General features: G+C 52.0%; 7 protein-coding genes across 7 annotated transcripts; 2 read left to right on the top strand and 5 right to left on the bottom strand.

Moving 5' to 3' along the window:
- Positions 1–250: 250 nt before the first annotated feature.
- CTRU02_205737 (pex2 pex12 amino terminal region) lies at positions 251–1,390 on the bottom strand (the record flags this gene model as incomplete). Its single annotated transcript, XM_036727730.1, has 1 exon — positions 251–1,390. One exon carries the CDS (start codon positions 1,388–1,390, stop codon positions 251–253), a length of 1,140 nt encoding a protein of 379 aa, XP_036580685.1.
- Positions 1,391–2,663: 1,273 nt separating this feature from the next.
- CTRU02_205735 (carbon-nitrogen hydrolase) lies at positions 2,664–5,631 on the top strand (the record flags this gene model as incomplete). The annotated part of the gene is made up of 12 exons (XM_070204598.1): positions 2,664–2,717; positions 2,813–2,890; positions 3,013–3,405; positions 3,463–3,972; positions 4,026–4,098; positions 4,149–4,624; positions 4,670–4,695; positions 4,747–4,760; positions 4,879–5,006; positions 5,090–5,333; positions 5,391–5,438; positions 5,504–5,631. The coding sequence occupies 12 exons, from the start codon at positions 2,664–2,666 to the stop codon at positions 5,629–5,631; spliced, it is 2,172 nt and encodes a 723-aa protein (XP_070061702.1).
- Positions 5,632–6,642: 1,011 nt separating this feature from the next.
- CTRU02_205734 (gpi anchored dioxygenase) lies at positions 6,643–7,828 on the top strand (the record flags this gene model as incomplete). The annotated part of the gene is made up of 2 exons (XM_070204597.1): positions 6,643–7,326; positions 7,403–7,828. The coding sequence occupies 2 exons, from the start codon at positions 6,643–6,645 to the stop codon at positions 7,826–7,828; spliced, it is 1,110 nt and encodes a 369-aa protein (XP_070061701.1).
- Positions 7,829–8,760: 932 nt separating this feature from the next.
- Positions 8,761–10,084, bottom strand: CTRU02_205733 (methyltransferase domain-containing protein; the record flags this gene model as incomplete). The annotated part of the gene is made up of 6 exons (XM_070204596.1): positions 8,761–8,845; positions 8,925–9,344; positions 9,439–9,576; positions 9,655–9,692; positions 9,768–9,944; positions 10,067–10,084. 6 exons carry the CDS (start codon positions 10,082–10,084, stop codon positions 8,761–8,763), a joined length of 876 nt encoding a protein of 291 aa, XP_070061700.1.
- A 1,177-nt stretch (positions 10,085–11,261) lies between these two features.
- CTRU02_205732 (alanine racemase) lies at positions 11,262–12,416 on the bottom strand (the record flags this gene model as incomplete). The annotated part of the gene is made up of 2 exons (XM_036727726.1): positions 11,262–11,799; positions 11,869–12,416. The coding sequence occupies 2 exons, from the start codon at positions 12,414–12,416 to the stop codon at positions 11,262–11,264; spliced, it is 1,086 nt and encodes a 361-aa protein (XP_036580682.1).
- Positions 12,417–14,626: 2,210 nt separating this feature from the next.
- On the bottom strand, positions 14,627–16,696 carry CTRU02_205731 (RNA polymerase I specific transcription initiation factor RRN3; the record flags this gene model as incomplete). Its single annotated transcript, XM_036727725.1, has 1 exon — positions 14,627–16,696. The coding sequence occupies one exon, from the start codon at positions 16,694–16,696 to the stop codon at positions 14,627–14,629; it is 2,070 nt and encodes a 689-aa protein (XP_036580681.1).
- A 1,138-nt stretch (positions 16,697–17,834) lies between these two features.
- Positions 17,835–18,937, bottom strand: CTRU02_205730 (CCAAT-binding factor complex subunit; the record flags this gene model as incomplete). Its single annotated transcript, XM_070204595.1, has 4 exons — positions 17,835–18,044; positions 18,130–18,257; positions 18,331–18,554; positions 18,648–18,937. The coding sequence occupies 4 exons, from the start codon at positions 18,935–18,937 to the stop codon at positions 17,835–17,837; spliced, it is 852 nt and encodes a 283-aa protein (XP_070061699.1).
- Between the last annotated feature and the right edge of the window lie 689 nt (positions 18,938–19,626).

Here is a 19,626-nt window from a genome sequence, read left to right as displayed (position 1 = left end):
TTGGCATATATATATATATAAATTATTTCCCTTCATTCAAAACTTGACGGTTCAGATGCCCCGTTGTTGTTGTTGTTTTTAATTCTTCATCGTTTAGAACAAAAAGAAAATACTCCCATCATCAACTCATCTCATTATACAAATCAACCACTGAATTCTTGATCCCCCCATCTCCGCTGAACTTGCCAATATGAATACATGTACATGTAAAAAAATCCCTTGGGGAATTTATACAGCAGCGTCTTCGAACTCATGCAGTTCGCAGCGGGAGGATATGCTGAACCAAGGCCTCCCTCCTGCACAAAGGACACTCGGGCTTCTCGCGTACCCAGTCCCCGATGCAAGCCCAGCAGAAAACGTGCCCGCACGGCGTCGCCGACGGGTCCTTCAGTTCCTCCAGGCAGAGCGTGCACTTGCGCTGCGCCGCACCCGAGATGTACGCCATCATTTTCTCGTCGCTCAAGTCGTATCTCGCTCCCGCAGCCTCCGACTGGACAGGCGTGTGCGTGACGGCGGCGATGTCGACTTTCGAGCCCGCGCCGTTGCCCCCTGGTGTACCCGTCTCCGATAGCAAAATGGCAGTGTTCTCTGCGAACGCGTTCGAATCCAGTGAGACGTCTGCGGGGCCCGCCAGCATTGCGCGTTCACGTCCTGGTTCGAGTCTCGCTGTCGACAGCTCCGAGATGGTGTTTCGGATATGGAGGTATGATTGCACCGCCAGCTGAGCCACGAGCAATACTCCCAGCACTTCGTATCCGGCGCGGTCGGGGCTGTCTGGTACTTTTCGTGTGAAGACGTAGCGGAGGCCCAGCACGCGCTTGGCGAGTTCGTAGTATGTACCTGTGAAGTAGAACACGGCGAGCGTCGCCGCGTGGATCGGCGCCGCGGATGTGATGGAGGGGAGGTTCGCAAGGATATAGGACACGAGCTTTTGCCTCGTCGTGCCGGCTTTCGCTTTTGACAGCGAGGATTGGAGTGATGAGCGGATCCGCGCGCGCACGGAGGGGAGCAGGCCGCCGAGGAAGTATGGGAGGAGTACCGAAGTTGCTATGTAGGATGCTCTTCTCGCGAGTGTGGGCAGCGCGCCAGCCGTGTCATCTTCGGAGCCGACGTGGAGCTGGACAAGGTCGCAGTATTCTTCTCCCAGTGTCCTGTTTCCCGGGAGGGTTGTGAGGCAGAAGTAGAGCGTATCGGCGAGGAGGCGGTGGAGGGGAGTGGCGGAGTGTGCGGAACGGGCGCCGAGGAGAAGGCGGTGGAGGGATGTGAGATTATTTGAGAGATGGCCCTTGTAATAGGCGTCTTTCTGGTGGGCGCGGATTATGTCGGGGGCGGAAGCGTATGGGTATGGTGACGAGGGGAGTGTTGGCGGTGGTGGTTGTGAAGAGGTCATTTTGGCGAATTGCGCATTGCGCGCGGGCGCTGGTTACGTTGGTTAATGACCAGCTGTAAGCGACGGCGATCGGTTTGTTGCGGTTTATGTGGGAAGGAGACTGAGACCATACGTTGGGGAGACGGCAGATTGTAGGTGGTATCGTGGGACGGCTGGTTGTGATGCTGCGCTGTGGTTTTGGTGGTTGGAAGCTTGAGCCGAGGCTCTGGAGGTGCCGGGGCTGTTTGCCTTGGCCCCACAATTACGCGCTATCAGAGAGGTGGTATCGCTAACTTCCGTCGGCAGTGGATGCACTACATCCAAACTACAGGATGGTTTCGATCGCAAACGTGAGGCCATCAATCATTGAAAGTAGATTAGCTCTGTTTCATTGGCGATTCTATTTTAGTACGGGTTTATATAACTTTCAATGGTTTTCTGGTCACACTCAATTATACTTCACTTGCTCCAACTCTGGCTGGTTGCTCAGTGTTTATAAACATCCTGGTTTTTAAAAAAGCTTTGCCTTTCATGGTTATTTCAACAATCTTATACAGACATTATAGATCTATTATATACATTATCATTCATTGATACGTTTTGACATGTCTAGTGACGGTCTTCCTCTTTTTACATTTCTTCTGGCAATTGTAGATTAGCACGTGTGACAGTCTTATGCCGACAGACTGGGTTGATGGCGGGGGATGACAGGGGTAAAGACATGCCACTGGACACACCCGTGGACTGTCACTTACAGCCACTTAATGTCGGGATAAACTCAACGGTCTTCCTGTTGTTAGTGTCGCATTCTTAAAATTGTATTCCGGTAAGAGAGGAAAAAGCAATGCTACGAGCTTTCCGGGAGAGAATCCCCACGACAGCTTTTGGTGAGTGATGTTAGTGTTGTCACCCATTCTAGCAGCATGCACTAACACACGGTACCTGATGAGGGGTTAGATAAGTCGCTTGAGTCTCTGAAGCCAGTTACCCGCAATGCCGAAACTGCTCCGTCAAGCCCTTTAGTTCCGAACTTCTTCTGTCTTTGGGTTGGGAAGGACAGACAAACCCATCAACCGTTCAACGGCTCTGTCAAGACTGTTGTGTCCAAAGTTGCTCAAGTTCGAGCCCTTGGATGAGTCAGCCTCTCATCACACCCCACGTAACCTTATCGTCACTACTCACGCTAAGAAACATTCAACCAATATTGCAAGTCTCAAGTGAGTTCATGGAATTTCTGATCCAGAGTTCAATTGACTGACCTAAAAACAGGATTTGAACAGTACTGACCGCCAACATGGGCCATCTCATTACTGTCGCGACTTGTTCGCTAAACCAATGGGCTCTGGATGTGAGTCTTTAAACCCCGCCAATCCAACTGTGCGAGAAGTGGTTCTGCATGCGTGGTGTTGGATCACAGTATGGCATGCTAACTGAGAGAACTAGTGGGAGGGCAATACGGCCCGTATCATTGAGAGTATTCAGAAGGCAAAGGCTGCCGGAGCACGGCTGCGTGTCGGTCCTGTAAGCAGCTCCTCCCCAAACGCATATACATGCACAAGTGCCCACATCCGCCAAACTTTCCCGCGTCTTTAGCATTATCAACTACCAAATGACGCATAGGACCAGTCAACTAACCCAAACAGGAACTCGAAATATGCGGTTATGGCTGTCTTGATCATCTGCTCGAGCAGGACCTATACTTGCATTGCTTCGAGATGCTCCGTCGCATTTTGCTCGACGAGTCCTGCCACGACATCCTTCTCGACATCGGCATGCCCGTACAGCACCGTAACCAGCGCTTTAACTGCAGAGTTCTGTGTCTCAACGGCAAGATCCTTATGATTCGCCCCAAGATGTGGCTCGCCAACGACGGCAACTATCGTGAGATGCGTCACTTCACACCCTGGATGCACCCCCGCCAGACCGAGCAGTACCACCTCCCGCGCATCCTGCAGGATATCCAAGGCTCGACTCATGTCATCTTCGGAGATGCAGTGGTGTCGACACCCGACACGTGCTTTGGTGCTGAGACTTGTGTAAGTTGCCTTGTTGAGTAAATTTGACCGTCAGTGAGAAGACTGACACCCGCGAAGGAGGAACTGTTCACGCCCAACGCCCCACATATCGCAATGAGCCTCGACGGTGTGGAAATCATCACCAACTCCAGCGGCTCTCATTTCACTCTCCAGAAGCTCGACACCCGTTTGCAGCTCATCATGGAGGCTACCCGCAAGTGCGGCGGTATCTATTTGTACGCAAACCAACAGGGTTGCGATGGTGATAGGTTGTACTACGACGGCTCCGCCATGATTTTGGTCAATGGCGACGTTGTTGCGCAGGGCTCACAGTTCAGTCTCAACGATGTCGAAGTCGTTACGGCTACCGTTGACTTGGAGGAGGTGCGGGCTTACCGGTCTGCCATCTCTCGCGGTCTTCAAGCTGCGCAGAGCGATGCCAAGTATGAGAGAATCCAAACCTCTTTCGAGTTGAGCACCGACGACGAGGATGCGGATGTGGAGAAGTGCCCTTCGCCCCCTATCAAGCCCAAGTACTACTCCGTCGAGGAGGAGATTGCTCTGTGCGCTGGATGCTATCTCTGGGATGTAAGACCATCGGTAACCTCTTCTTTGAGCAAAACTGATCATTATCAATTTAGTACCTGCGACGATCCGGAACTGCTGGCTATCTTGTCCCCCTTAGCGGTGGAATTGACTCCTGCGCCACCGCAAGTCCGTTCTCCCCTATCTCCGCTAAATGTAACGCCGCTAACACTCCCAAGCAATTGTGTACTCCATGTGCCGCATTGTAATGAAGGCTGTCGAAGAAGGCAACCCCCAGGTCATTGAGGACGTGAAGCGGATCGCCAAGTACGACGGCGAGGGTGTGCTTCCCAAGACTCCACAGGCCCTCTGCAACCAGGTCTTCTCAACCATCTACATGGGCATGAAGACGCAGAGCTCGGCTGAAACCCGCCAGCGTGCCAAGGACCTCGCCGAAGCTATCGGCAGTTACCACATCAACCTCGACATTGACGACGTCTACCAGGCGCAGAAGAGCCTTGCTGTCAGCGCACTCAACTTTGAGCCTAGGTTCAAGGTCGAGGGCGGCACGGTTCAGGAGAACCTGACGCTGCAGTGTTTGCAGGCGAGAATCCGCATGGTTACCGCTTATGAGTTTGGACAGCTTCTTCCTACTGCTAGAGGAAGACCTGGTGGTGGTGGCTTGCTCGTGTTGGGCAGTGCGAACGTTGGAGAGGTGAGTTATGTTGTTGATATTGGTTCCGGCATGTGCTAACCATAGAAGTCTTTGCGAGGATATTTCACAAAGTGAGTAACCTTGAAAACATAAACTGTGACTTCTTACTGACTATACTCAAGATATGACTGCTCCAGTAAGTCAATTTGTATTCACGAGTGGTCCAGCAAGGCTTGTAGCCTATTTTTGAGCATCACGCGCTCTCGATCAGTGACCTTCCCATTACGACACTTATGAATACTAACTCTACATAGGCGCGGACATTAACCCCATCGGCTCCATCGACAAGGCCGACCTCAAGCGCTTCATCGCCTGGGCCGAGAAGGACTTTGGTATCCCGTGTCTGCACGACTTCCTCACCGCGGTCCCGACCGCCGAGCTCGTATGTGTCTCCCACTTTCCTTCCACCGGGAATCTGGTATCCAGCACACATGTAGAATGTTTTACTCACAATGAACCATACAGGAACCCATCTCGGAGACGTACGTCCAGAGCGATGAGGTCGACATGGGTATGACCTACCAAGAGCTCACAATCATGGGCCGTCTCCGCAAGGTCAACAAACTGGGCCCTTACGGCATGTTCCAACGCCTCGTCCACGACTGGAGCGCCGATCGCAAGCGAGGCCCGGAGGATGACGCGCCCGCGTACGAGCCGAGACAGACAGCCGAGAAGGTCAAGAAGTTCTTCCACTTTTACGCCATCAACCGTAAGTAGTCTATGAACAATTGGCAACCGTCGCGAGGTAACTGACGACGAGGAACAGGTCACAAGATGACGACGCTCACCCCGGCCCTGCACTGCAATGACTACTGTAAGTTCCACGAATCCCTATCCAATAGGGTCTTTTCCGTTTTTTTTACTGACCGCTGGGAATAGCCCCTGATGACAACAGATTTGACTTGCGTCCCTTCTTGTACCCCCCCTTCTGGAAGAGCTGGAGTTTCAAGAAGATTGATGCGGAGTTGGAAAGGATTGAGAAGAGAAAGGCTAAGACAGCGGCTTAGACAGCTTCGTTTGAGGGTCTAGACTGTAGATGTAGCTCAACATACCAATGCGACTCGACGTTGGACAATATGGCCCCGAAAATATCAGGCCTCCTGTGCCTTCACTTTGAACGCGTGTAAGTGAGGCTTCAACCACAGTCGCCTGGCGGTCGATGTAGATCTTCACTATATCTCACCCCACATTCCGTTCAGCTAGGTATTTGTTGCATTCTCCTGGGATTGAAGCGCCAAGACTGAAAGGATCGGCATCCAGGCACCGGGATTGCGGGCGGGAGTGTGTAAAAAAAAGCTTACGTCCTCAGATCCAATGCCGATCTCTCGAGATATTTTCCGGGAGCGAATCAGAGACTTTGTGAAGTAATACCGCGGAAGCCGTGGAGGTTCCCAAAGATTTACCAAAAACGGGGGGTTCGCATCATGAGAATTGCCCTGTGATGGTTGGCTCGCATTTGCCCCAATTGGCACTGCCACGATGCTAAGAGATGTGATCTGGGGCGAATGCGAACCAACCATTTTCGACCATTTTCTGATTTTCACAAAACTTCATATTTTTCTTGATGATGTACGCAGAAAAAGAGAAGTTTGAACAGCCATTGCCAAGACATTTGGTCCACGGCAAGAGGAGCCTCTTCTCCATGTGGGATTCATCCGGATCGTGACCCAACTTCAATCCACATAACGAGAATAGATGAACACCCAGAACATGAAGAGACAAAGGCGTGACGACAACAGATTACGCATAGCCTGCAAGAGACGCTAAGCAGAGGACCGCTACTTCGCGATCGCATTGTTGATGCGGAAGGGGGAGACGAGGCTCTGAACGGGAGAATGATGAGAGTGCATATAAGATGTCGTTGAAGCCAGTTGAAAATAGACTTGAAGAAACGAAACAACCCAATTCGGTCTGAATCAACAAGAGTCCAGACTAACACACTATCATTTATCATCTGATTTACTTCCTTGAAACACAAAAAAACAAGCATCACCGTTCGTTTACACGCAATAGCAACAATGCATTCCTCCGTTTTTCTCCTCTTGACGTCGGTCATGCTAGGCGCCGCTCATCCGGGCCACCACGAGGAATCGCATCCAAGCCTTCTAGCTGCCCGTCATGAACACCATGGCCTCGCCCGTCGCGGCCTTGAGAGCTGCCAGAACACGAAGGCCTATCGGGATCTACAAGCCCGTGCTATGGTCCGCCGCGCCCAAACCATCGAGTACCACCGCGCCGTCCGCAAGGCCAAACGCGCCGTCGATAGTGCCGGCACCGGGCATAACCAGACATCCGTTCACGCCGGCATCGACACCTCGTCTCCGTCCGCCGACATTTTCGGGTCCAACCACACCTGCATCCTCAACCCCGAGGGTGAGATCGGGCCTTTCTGGGTAAAGGGCGAGTACATTCGCTCTGACCTCCGCGACGGCGAGCCTGGTGTCGATGTGGTTCTGGACGGCCAGTTCATTGACGTCGAGACCTGCGAGCCAATCACCGATCTGTACTGGGATCTCTGGAACTGCAATTCTACTGGTGTTTACTCCGGAGTCCAGGAGAGCTCCAACGGCAACGGAGACGATGCGTCGAACTTGAACAAGACTTTCCTCCGCGGCATCCAGAAAACGGACGCCGATGGTGTTGTGCAGTTCCAGACCATCTTCCCGGGCCACTACGGCGGTAGGACCACCCATCACCACATGGTAAGCATTTATTACATGACCCCAGCTTTTCTTTTTTGTGACCATTCTATTGTGAGCGGCACTGACAGAAATACAGGTTGCCTGGCTTGACGCCACCATTCTCCCCAATAACACTCTCTCCTCTGACCACGCCGCCCACATCGGCCAGCTCTTCTGGGACCAGGACCTCGTCGAAGCCGTCGAAGCTCTCGAGCCGTACAACACCAACACTGTCGAGCAGACTCTCAACGCCGATGATCATGTCGTCTCGGACGAGCTGGGCAGCAATGCCGACTCCGACCCCTTTTTCCAGTATGCTTACCTGGGCGACTCCGTCGAAGACGGCCTCTTCGGCTGGATCACAATCGGCATCAACCGCACCGCCTCGTACGAGACGAGCTACAGCTTCGAGTACACCGCCAATGGCGGCGTGGCCGTTGAGAACTCGGGTGGTTCTGGCGCCGGCGGCGCGCCTCCCAGCGGTTCTGCCCCTCCTGCTGCTCCCTCTTCCACCTCTGCTTAAAAGGGGATGTTGGGTGAGCGAGAGGTGCTGAGAAAAAAATGGAGCTTGAGCAGTGTGCGTCGGCCGTTCGGACGTACCTTTGACAACTTCGGAGCGTATCGCGATGCGTCGGATCGGACGTATGTATACAAGACTTTCAGGACATAAACCATTGCGCGTCGATTTCGGACGTGCCTTGGGCACTTTTTGGGATAACCACTATGCGTCGGCGCAGACGTATTTGGTTCATGATGATAACGATACCCCTGTCAAGCGTTTCCTTACTCCTTCTTCCATTCATAGATATAAATAAGAAATCGTCGGTTACTTTGAAAATACGTTCAGATCCGTGAGAAATTTCTAGTTTCACGCTAACCGTGACCTGCCCAGTACATTGTTCGCCGTGAACAAGACGTATGCTGTGTCAAGCAGGTCTGTATGTGAAAGAGTAACTTTTTCAGCTAGAACATCTGTTTGCTGGGCCATCCCTGAGTAACGTTCTGTGGATGACGTGCTGACTCTCTACATCTTTCATTATGCTGCCCTTACATGTGGCGTACATATTCACATTTATGGCTTATCAAGTTATGGTATCCGTACCACTGCACGACAGCCGAAGTAAGCTTTCCAATGGGAAAACACCAGGACGAGACATGGTAGAATAACTGTGGTTCCAACAAGCTCTGGCCGTAGAAATCTTCGATTTTCATGGCGGACGACTTATATTGGTCACTTAGATATGCTCAATCCAACTCAACGCAACGTTCATTTGCTGTGGACCAAAGTTGACTTGGATTTAGATGCTAGTTAGGTAAAATAATAATAAAATAAAAGTCGTATATTCGTTTGCGTATAAGACGACTGGTCTCTGTTTAGTCTGAAAACCCCACCATAGCTCTTGCATAGTGCAGAGTTACGCTTCAACATGTTCGAGTGATACTCTGTTGTGGCCATTATGACTCAGCTTGAGGGGTAGCCGCAGCCGGCAGAGGTGCTGGGCTGTCTTCTTTCAATGGCTTTCGTCCGTATACGAAGTATCTGAAGGCTTTGGTCAGTATAACTCGCATGAAACGAAGATGGAAATGAGATGGTTCGTCTCAGAATGGATATAACCCACATCGGCGAGTAGCTATGGAACGCTCGGTTCTTCAGGTCTTTGCGGACTTCAACAAGGAAAACGTCAACTTCCTGCCGGGTCCAGTTGTGGCCACGAGTGAGAGGCGCCATAGCAAGGGCCTCAAGCCCGATCAGATAGTTTTCTAGGGTCCATAGCCCGAGCTCCTTCCATTTAGGATCTTTGGGCCAGCCATTTGTAGGCCACTTGTATTGGGCAACAACCACATCCTCAAAGCCCACCTCCACCATAATGGACTTGAGTTGGAGTGGGTCGACGAATGCACGCCCAAAAGTGATTGCTGCCTCTTTCAAGAGAGTAAACATGCGGGCGAGGGCACAGTCCGAGGGAAAGGTTCCATCATCAGATTGATGACTCATTTCAATCTCTTGAAGTTCGAGATACCCGCCAGGTGTCAGATTGCTGCCGTTGCGTAAGTGCCAATTCAAAATTAGCCTTCTCCTTGACTGCTTGCGCATGTTCAAAGAGAACCTTAGCAGGAAAATGAGAAACATACTCATAGCATTTCGTAATATACTCTTTCCAGTTGGAAATGCTTGAAGTCATGAAACGGCTATGAATGTAGTCGAATGGATGCGCAAACGTCCATTCGTCCTCTACATCATCAACTTCAAATTTGACATTTGGAGCAACACTAGAATAATTATTAGCCTCATTTGACTTGTTTAGTTGGCGAAAAGAGACCAAAGCTTGAGGGGCAGAAATATCGTACAAATCTGGCTGGGTTGGGGACAGATCAACACCAAGAACCTGTAAAAAGGATGTAAGCACAGTGAACTAAAGATTATCTGGAGATTGCTTAGTATGCTGCGCTAGGTTATATACCTCGCATTCAGGATGGTCATCGGCGAATTGAATGGCCCAAATTCCTGTGCCAGTACCGAGGTCAAGTGCTCGCTGAACTTGAAAGTCTGGCTGACATGGCGGTGCCAGACCAAGACTGCCTCCTAGCGTCATGAGGCAGATATGATGTTGCAAGTCTATGTTGATGATGAGTGAGTACTAGACTACAAACGAGAAATCGCAAGTGAAGGGACTGAAGCAAGTACCCAATCTATCGTTCTCTCTTTCGTCGTTGGGCAAGTTATATTCTAAAGGTCTCAGGTCAGTCGGTATATACCTAGCGATGATGGGTTCCACATACTGCCTTCCTTGTAACGATGATACGTCCGGCCATTCTCAAAATGATAATCACGAATAGAACTGGCCAAGCTGGTGCTTGATGAGCCGACAGAGCCAACACTCTATGTGGCACTTGTCAGCTAGTGTATCAAGGACGGACTTTCGTTTGGTGGAAGAAGAGGTAACAGGTAAACTCACTTCGAGCTCTGACCGATTGTCATCCAAATCCTATGAGAACCTGTCAGATTCAAACTGGCTGCAATGGTGGGATTGGTTTTTCTCGTCCGATACATACGTCGTCAGCAGCAATCTGGACCTCCTGGTCAATATGGTTTGCGAGTGTTTGACTCATGGTTAGTGACGGGCCTCGAACAATGTTGCGAATCCGTTCTTGGAAAATTCAAAATCTGATACGGGTTCTGGATCCGTGAGAAATTCACAGAACTCAAAAAAAAGAGTTTGCGGAAATTCAAGGCGTATGTGGGCAGATGATCTTTTTTATGACCAACAGGTCATGGAGGTTGGAACCACCACCCCCTCATTCTTCGACCAGGGGCGCTGGACGTGAGCGAGGCGAGGCGAGGCGAGACGAGAGAGAGACCAACAGAAAAACAAACATGCATATGCGCGTGGACGGCCAACATGTCTCGTTACGTCGGGATGTGGATCTCGAGTCGAGCGGCGCTGCAAATGGGAACCAACACTGGCGACCCCAGAAAGGCAGGCAAGCAAAAATGCGAGAAGAGGAGATTCGATACCTGCCTGCCCTTGTTGGACCGGATACGGAACACACCTCCCCGTCCGTCAACCCGTCGGCAAGGACCCTCAATCTGGGCTCTTGGCACCAACGATTCTTCACAGGCCTTCATCTGCTCACTGGCTGACTTAGCAAGTAGCATGCTGTATTGTATGTTGCCTCAAAACTACCTCTCTAGATGCCTCCTTGTTCTGTATATGCAATTGTTGCGACCAGCATGTCCCAGACCACCGATACGTGTGTTGTGGATTTTTGCGAGTCTGAAGTACGTCGTAACGGTCATGATTCGTATCGTTTTATCCACCCAACCAAAAACATCGAAACCAACATCCTCTCCATTTTGTTGCAGCTGCCATCGTATGTTGTCCTCCCAATAGAGAGTTCCGCCAAGACCAAACACCACGTTTCTCAGCCAGCAAGACCGACTTCTCGAAGATGGCTTAAACCGCAATCTGCTGAGTCCCAATCATCATGCCGGCCCCGCTTGAGGCTCTGATATCCCTATCGACGTCCATTTCGTATTCCAGCTCAGAGACACCGACCTCGGCCATGACCCTCGCCACAACGCTCTCAAACGCATCTCGCTCGATGATGGCGCCAAAGTGAATGCAATCAACCACGCCACAAAACTCCCTCTTCAGCGCCTCGATGACCCTGTCCTCCATCAGCACCGCAGTACCATAACGAGCTGCAAGCTCGAACCAAGCTTGAACCGGTGTGAGCTCGATATCGCCCGGGTTCAACGTCTTTGCTAGCGACAGCAGCGATTTAAGGGACAGAGAGCTGCCTGCTCCCAGGGCTTGCCAACTGTGCTGGGCCTCGACTTCGCGGCGACGGACGGAGCGGTAGACGCGTTCGGGGGCGCTGGACATGCACATCGTGGAAGCCATCATTGTGTGGCCGGATGCAGCCTTGCAAGGGTCGGCGTGGCGAGGGAACTGGCGGGGGTGGAAGTGATTCCAGCAGATGTGTTCCATCCTTAAAGACTTGTTAGATTCTTGTGTGACTAGGAAGAGGGTCGGGGGAAAAAAAGGGCAAATGACTTACGCAAGGATGAGGTTGATGGCAGTAATTTCTTGCTCAGTCGAAAGCTGATCCGGAGTAGCAGGTCTCGCGAACGAAGCGTCGTTGGATGGCGAAGCGCTGATCTGGAAGCATGGCGTACCGAGGGTCTCGTCCTTGCGCATCGTAACAGTGATTTCGCCCATGTTGGCATCGCCGAAGAGATCGGCAGGAGGGTACGGATCGTAGTCCAGCGGCTGGGCTGGATGCTGCAGCGGAGGCGCCGGTGGTAGCATTTGCTGCTGCTGCTCGCTGAATATCTGCGTGTCCGTCTGTCCTGGTAGCAGAGGCTGTTGCGGCTCGGGGACGTGTGCCTGTGGTTGCGGTTGGATCTCAACAGGCTGTTGCAGGACCTCTTCGTACGATAGACCGTCGTCAACGTCGGGATCCCCAGAAATCCTTACTTCGCCCACGGTGACGCCCTTCTCCTTCATCTCAGAAGGCATTATCAAGCCCCTGGCCCTCAGCGCGCCCTTTATCTCCTCGTTCTGCCGCCGATAGACCGACATATCCCTTTCAGCAGCCGCAATCATGTCTCGGATCTCGCAGATGTCAAGTTCGAGCTGCTTGATGTAATTGGCCTTACGGGTGCGGTGCTGAATCTGGGCCTTGCGGACCTGTTGCCGTCTAAGCTTGGCCTTTTGTTTGGCTGTATCTGCGCTGGTGGGTGACTCCGCTGGTCAGGGTTAGTCAACCGTACTTGTTGATGTTATATCATTCATGACGAGCGTCCAAATATACCACAGTGAGGTCTAACTGGGTGACTTATACATCGATGTATCAACATGTGGAATATGATGGGGAATCATCTCGAGATTGACGGATGGAATCAGTGGTGTAAGTGGGCCGTGGGTAAGTGGGAAAGTGCAGGACAAAGGCTCCGAATCCAGAAATGATGATTCCAGAAGCCAAGGGGCGTTTGGACAGTGATCCGCAGGAATGGGCAGCGGTGTGCGCATCGGGGGGGGGGGGGGGGGGGGAGGGTAAGCCGGGGACCACGTTGGAATCATTTGAGCCCCATGGTCCGGCCGGTTCCAGTGCAGGGGACACACTACACACACTTGTGTGTGGTGCGGTCGAGCAGAAGATCTGGGGTGAGAGGGGCGCCACAAAATCCCACACCATCCCCTTCGCAGCGGGAGACGCCACACGGGCTGCAATGATTCCTCATCGCAGGACCATGCTCACTCCAGAATCCCGCCCCGTGACAAATCAATTCACGGGTCTTTTTTCCCCTGCAAGTAAGACACATGAAAAACAGAAAAAAATAAAAAGGGTCACAACCACCATCCTCCACTTGGAATAATTCCGAAACCTGGCAGTTGCCGATCTCAGGCCGCGAATGAGAATGGACGATGGAATCTTGAAATCCAAATGGGGAAAGTGAAGTTGATGACGTTTGGAGAAGCGGAGAGAAGCGACTCACAAGAACCCTGCTGTTTCTGCGGTTGCGGCATCGGCGGGGGAGCCATCGCTCCCGACGTCGACGATGGCGGGTGCATCTCAGTTACAAATTGCACTCGTCCCGCCCTTTCACTCTCCTTTTCGCCTTGCCAGTAATTCGTAAACGACGGCCGGTTGGAATTGTCACCGCTGCCCTCATGCTGCTGCTGTTGTTGTTCTTGCTGCTGCTGCTGCTGCCCCTCCCCCACCGCCGCTTCGCTCGGCATCCGCATTTGATGATCCGCCATGACCCCCCTCAGTTATGATGAGGAATCAATCTAGACGGTGAACTGAAGAGAAGGTAAATAAAGAAAAAAGAAAAAAGATGAGGATATGATGAGATGATGAGATTTGCCAATTGGACAAGCAGCAGATCGGAACGACCGACCGAAACGAACGAAGTGATGAGCGGCCTACAAAAACCTCTTAACTGTTCATTCGCTCGGCAAGAAGTGGAAAGTAAGAAAATTAAAATCTACGCAATAAAAAAGACTCGCAGTGCACACAGCGGTGGGATGGGGATTGTAGAGACTTAAGAAACGGGCGATTCCAAATTCCCATCCTCCGTGACCCCCTCAATCTCGGGGAGCCACTAACCAGCCGAGAAGAAAGGCCGCCCCCTCATTGTACACTACCTTACCTCAGGGTAAGGCGAGGAATTTGTCGGCGCTTGCTAGACATCAGGGTTCAGTTGGGGGCCTGTTTTTACGCGCTGACTGTAGAGGGGTGACAGAAGCGGAGAGGGAGAAAGACGCCTATCCAATTGTAGGGCAAGTGTAGAAAAAAAAGGCGCCGAGGCTGGCCTCCTGTACCTGGCTCATTAAAGCTGTAGTGCAAAAGTTACCTGCCCTCAGCTGCTTACCCCCCAAAGGATTTGTATTTGAGAGACCAGCCAATATCCCTTTCAGTCTCGAAGTGGCCGTGAACGACAATTTGTCAACTGGTGAATCAGCCCCAGTTCAGCATCGCCAGGAATTCACACATGAGTAAGAGACAGATGGGATATAATTTGGAAAAGACTGAGTTTTTTTCATTTATCAAATACGAGATGGCACTCGCATGATGCATGCGTCAACAGCTTGTTTGACTCTCCACCTGTCTTTCCGACAACTGAAATGTTCATCCACATCTCCCTTCATCTTTCTCCTCTTCATCAATGAGTTGCCAAGACTTAAACACGCCCAAACTCCATGCGGAAATCATATCCCCAATGCCAAATTGGCCAAGATTCGCTTCTTTTTCTTTTTGCCCTCCAACGCCTTGTTGATGCACTTCCTTCGAGAATCTTTCTCATGACACCTCAATCATCATCCTCGTCTTCACTGGCGGTGGCAGTATCCTCCTCGACGTCAGACTCTGGGATGTCATCCTCCTCTTCCTCACTATCGTCATCATCTGCAGTCATATTAAGACCAGGTACGGCCTGATAATGCACGTAGTCTCCTTGAACCCATCGCTTGCTCACTGGCAGCTGATAGGGGTCAAAAGGAAAATAAGGGTCAAGCTGGTAGGACTCCTCATCCTGTGCCCCGGACCCTGTGTCCCTGAGTGCGCCACCAGTGCCGTACGTGTCCGACACAAACTGGGACAGTCTAATCCTTTTGTTCTCTTCGACTCGTGGAAAGATGTACATGAGATCGAGTTTGTGTGCCAGTGTCGCGAACTCCTCCACGATCGCGGGCGCGCAAATCTTTAGCGGATTCATCTTGCAGTAGACACTGGCTGATAACTCCTCTCTCATCCCTTGCATCCACTCCAGTTCGTGACCCAGGTAAGAGGCGGGGTCGTCTCTATCCACGAATTCGGGCGCAGACACAATCAAGTCGCGCCAGCGGAAGCAGAACATGTAGAGTGCAGCCTGAACCTGCGCGTAGTAGATCTGATGCCGCCTCAAGTCCGGACCTCGCGCGTCGGGGTCGTGCTTCAGGCGATATATTTGCATCTGCTTTAGCAGGAGGGCGAATACTGTGCGAACTAGATCCGGTGGAACATGAGCGCCTCTTGCCATAAATCCCGCCAAATATGTAGCTGCTGCTTGTCGTACAAAGCTCGGTCGGTTCTGTGAGCCGAATATGTGCATCAAGCTGCCGACAAACGTATCCCGGAGCCGGGCCGACATCTGCCCAAAGTGGAAAAGCAGAAACTGTGTGTGACGAGACTTGTAAGTCGGAAGAATGATCTTTCCGAACGACTGAACCAACAATGCGTATCGACCCCATGCTTCATCCGAATCTGGGTTCTCGAAGAGTGGCGTGTAGTGATCGAACAGAGTGTCGAGGATGGCATCCAGTTTCTCAACGTTGCCCTTGACAACGCGGACCTTTTCCTCCGTATCGTCAAAGTCCGAATCATCACTGTCGACCGACTCGTCGTCGCTATCCTCGTCGTCGGCCTCTTCATCGCCCTCCCACGAGCCAGTGTTTAATGACTTCCCAAGTGCGTAGGCGACTGAGGCCGTAAGATCGTCATCAAGGTCGTCCAGATCCGTCTGCATTTGAACATCGATTTTGACCAGGCGGGAAAGGAGTACATCGGTAATGTCAAGGTCCAGATCCCCTGCATACTCGGATAACTTCAACAGGTTGTTGACATAGGCAACGAACATTCTCTTGGGGTCATCGTCGAAGGGGAACTTGCTGTCAAGAAGGTTGCGGAGCACGGGAGTCGCGGCCGGGAACATCTGGAGGATGTATTGGAGGCCGGTGTGCAGACGCTCGCGCATTGTGGAACGAGTGACGGGAGGAAAGTCGGCAACGTTCCATTCGGACTGCCTGGAGTGGCAAAACTTCTCGACAATCATGGACAGCACATGTGTGAGGTAGGAGCCCTGAGCACTAATCAAGGCGGCCAGGAACTGGATATAGACCTTGAAAAAGTCCTCATCTCGGCCAAGCCACGATACCTGGAGGACCGTCCTCACAAGTCCGTTGCAGGCTTTATTCTTCAGCAATGGGACGCAGCTAGTCAGTGCCAACACGTAACTCTTCAGCTCCTGCGGCTTAAGGGTATCCTCATCCTCCCCCACAACAGGAGGCAGATATCGTTGCTTATCGTTGGTGAAAATCTCCTTGAGATTGTCGTAATCCTCATCCTCTCCCATTAAATGCTCCTCGAGAGCCTTTCGGACCTCCGCGTTCACCTCATCCATCGATCGACTGCCAAACTCAAAAACTCGATTGTTCATTTCGTTAATGAAAACCTTTCGACGCTTTGTCGGACTGGAGGGAGGGTCGATCGCATCCGAATCAAGTCGAGCCTCATCAGCTTTCCTGCGACCCAGGATAGATGGACGCAAAATGCTTTTAATAGGTGTCGCCGTTCTCGGTGGCGGACCAGACCGATGTCTGGAAATGGGGGTAAAGGGTCGCATGAGAGTGGTCGTGTGAGGTGGTCAAGGCTCTCTTCTAGGCGCTGGGGATGTCGACTCGCAGAGTGGTGGCAGGATGTCCGGCTATTCCCATAGACTGGTAGATGTATTGCGCAAGGATCTGCAAGAAGATATCATGCATATCTGATATCCTTACAGAGGTTACCCCGGGGTGCTTCTCGTCCTGGAGCGTTGGTGGGATTGAAAAGCAGCCGACCGATTTTTCCCTTCGGCGGTTTGTTGCCTGGAAGTTTGGCGACGGTGAAATGCTACCCGTAACTTTTTTTTTTCTTACGAAAGGCGGCACCAATATGTTTAGCGTCCATCCACTGGGTAAAAATTTGAGACTGGAGGGGCTGCGCACGTGCCGCACTCAAGACCCCTGGGAGCGGCCGTGGCCCGTGCGTATTCGGTCATTATGGCCTGTTGCGTTCTAATTGGCAGCGGCAAGGACTAAGGAAAGTTATGACGAAGTGAGCTCTCATTGGATATCACAGTGATGGAGGCGCCCGATGAAGTTGGTCTTGCCCAAGTTGAAACAACAAACGAACTCGTCTGCTTCGCCGTAAGACTCATCGTCGACATCGATCTCTTACCGGCAAGAGTCATGGGGTCCTGAGAAAAAGAAAAAGAAAAAGAGGGTGTCAAAGATGCGCGACTGAACTGGAATTAGAAGCTATCTAAGAGTGCTGTACTGAGAAGCGAACTATGCTATGGAGTACGGCCCGGGTCCGTGCTGATAGCTTTGATGCTTGCTAAGCTGTTCTCTGCCAATACCATTCGACTACTCCTGAGCCTGGCATGGCTGACTGAATCGCAACGAAAAAAGGGGGAATCTATCAACAGACAAATGTTCAACAAAAAGACAGCCCCTTCCAGTTCACTTTTGTGGGCAAAACTGCCTCGTCTTCAACCCTTACGTGACTCCTGGGGCCCCTCATATACACCCGTATGCCCCGTCATATCCTATTCTGAGTTAGTCGAACACATCCCAGCCCTGTACTTATACACTGTTGAACGTATGTTCCGGTATCGTTTTTTTGGTCGGGCTTGGGCATCGTCAAGTCGCGACCTGTACATATATGTCGAGAAGGAAGTGCGCGTTTTCAATCCCACGTTATAAACACAGCTAGCGAGCCGATTACTGGTAGCCGTCGGTGCCCCCGGCGCCGTTGTGACCGGTCTGAGCGCCGTACATGTAGTTCTGGTCCGCACCGCCATCTCCTTGCTGAGCTCCGAGGACGTTGTTTTGGGGCTCAGTCTGAAAGCTTCCAGCTCCGGTCGGGGGATTGGCGCCATAGCCGCTGCTGCCCGGGCGATGGGAGCTCTCTCCTCTGTTCGACTGGGATTGCTGCTGATTCCGTTAGCTGTGCCCGTCCACCACCTCGCAAGGCCTATCCTGTTTGTAATCAGGACCGCGTCTAGGCTATACGTACTTCGCGATATTTGGAAAGGTAAATCTTCAACGCCTCAGCATAGTTCTCGAATCCCAGAGACGTCATGGCGAACAAGATATCTTCGCCATTTACCGTCTTCCGCTTCTCCTGGTGACATTTCTCCGAGGCTGCAATAGGTTAGGTTCCATTCTACCAAAAATATTTGCGCCAGCGCAAGAACAGCTGTGAGTGAAGACTTACCTTCGCTCGTGATAAACGAGATAAACTCGCTAACGCACTCTTGCATGCATTCCTTTGCTTCCTTGGCGATTTTTGCATTTTCAGGGAGCGCATTCTTCATAATGCGAGCAACTGGAGCAAAGTTTCGTATGTTAGCATCTAGCTCATCATGTTTTTCGCCGCCAGAGATACCGGCTCCATCTGGAGACTTTGGTGACGATTCATGAGACATGACAACCCAGGAACCGCGAGGCAACAGCTTGTTCTCGTCGTCGCAATTAAGAGGAAGGCCAGGAGCCCGAGAGATTTGAAGCGCGAGAGGTAAGCCAGTCCAAAACTAGAGTGCATTCGACGATATGGCTGGCGCGTACGAGCTCAAAGGCTTGAGCTTCATCGCCGTCGCTGTCGTCGTCGTCTTCGTCGTCGTCCTCGTTGCCGCCACTAAGAAAATAGAAACATTTGACTTACCATTGGCTATGGGCAGCCAGCGGTCCTGCTCCTTGACCTCGAACTCGGCGTAGGCCAGGCCACCAGACTGTGGGTCTTGAGGCTCGTTCATTTGTTCCTCTTCCGGTGATTGTACACCTTGCTCAACATCCTTGGGAGGAGATTGGGGGGAGTCCGACATATTTGGCTACCTGCAGCGGCTGCTGGCGTTCTTGTAATTTGCTTGGGTTATTGCAGCTCGCACACACGACGGGCTTGGGATGATGTGTCCCCTGACACGTTGCAGGACCGTAGGGCTTGCAAGTTTTGCGGCTTAGCTGCAGAAGCGTGCGTCAATCCTGCACTGAACCACTCGGCTTGTCCTTGGGATGTATTATTTTTACTCGCGATCCCCTGGCAGGTCCTGTCTTGACTTCAGGCTATGACGGATCGTCCTGGGGGTGGCCTGTCTGCTGCCTTGTTCGGGCAGACTTGAGAACAAGAGACTGGGAAAAAAGCGGGAAGAGGGTGGCTGCGTCTGCGGGTCCCACAGGAACGGCTGTCCTATTGATTGCAAATGAGGGTAGCGTTGATGTTTCGTGATCGCCCTGCTGCAGGTGTGGGTATATACGCGCTCCTGAGGGTTGGTACTCGAAGCTCGAGGCGCGGGGGGTTGTCCTGCTGGGCAGGTAGAGAGTAGACTAGAGGGGTTCACAAGTCGAAAGCAGATGTGAGACGAGGTCGAATCAGTATCCCTGAGGCGAATGAGGTACTTTGTCGCTGCTGGGCGGAGCTGCGGAGTGCTGCGTTGCGGAGGCGCGTGGACGCCCTGGCTGGTACCAGTATGGGTGCTTGTGGTTGTCGTGACTTGTGGCCGAGCTTTGGGCGCGC

The sequence above is a fragment of the Colletotrichum truncatum genome (assembly GCF_014235925.2).
Source record: "Colletotrichum truncatum strain CMES1059 chromosome Unknown Contig_0003, whole genome shotgun sequence".
Taxonomy (NCBI): Eukaryota; Fungi; Ascomycota; class Sordariomycetes; order Glomerellales; family Glomerellaceae; genus Colletotrichum; species Colletotrichum truncatum.
This window is presented reverse-complemented; position numbering and strand designations above follow the sequence as displayed.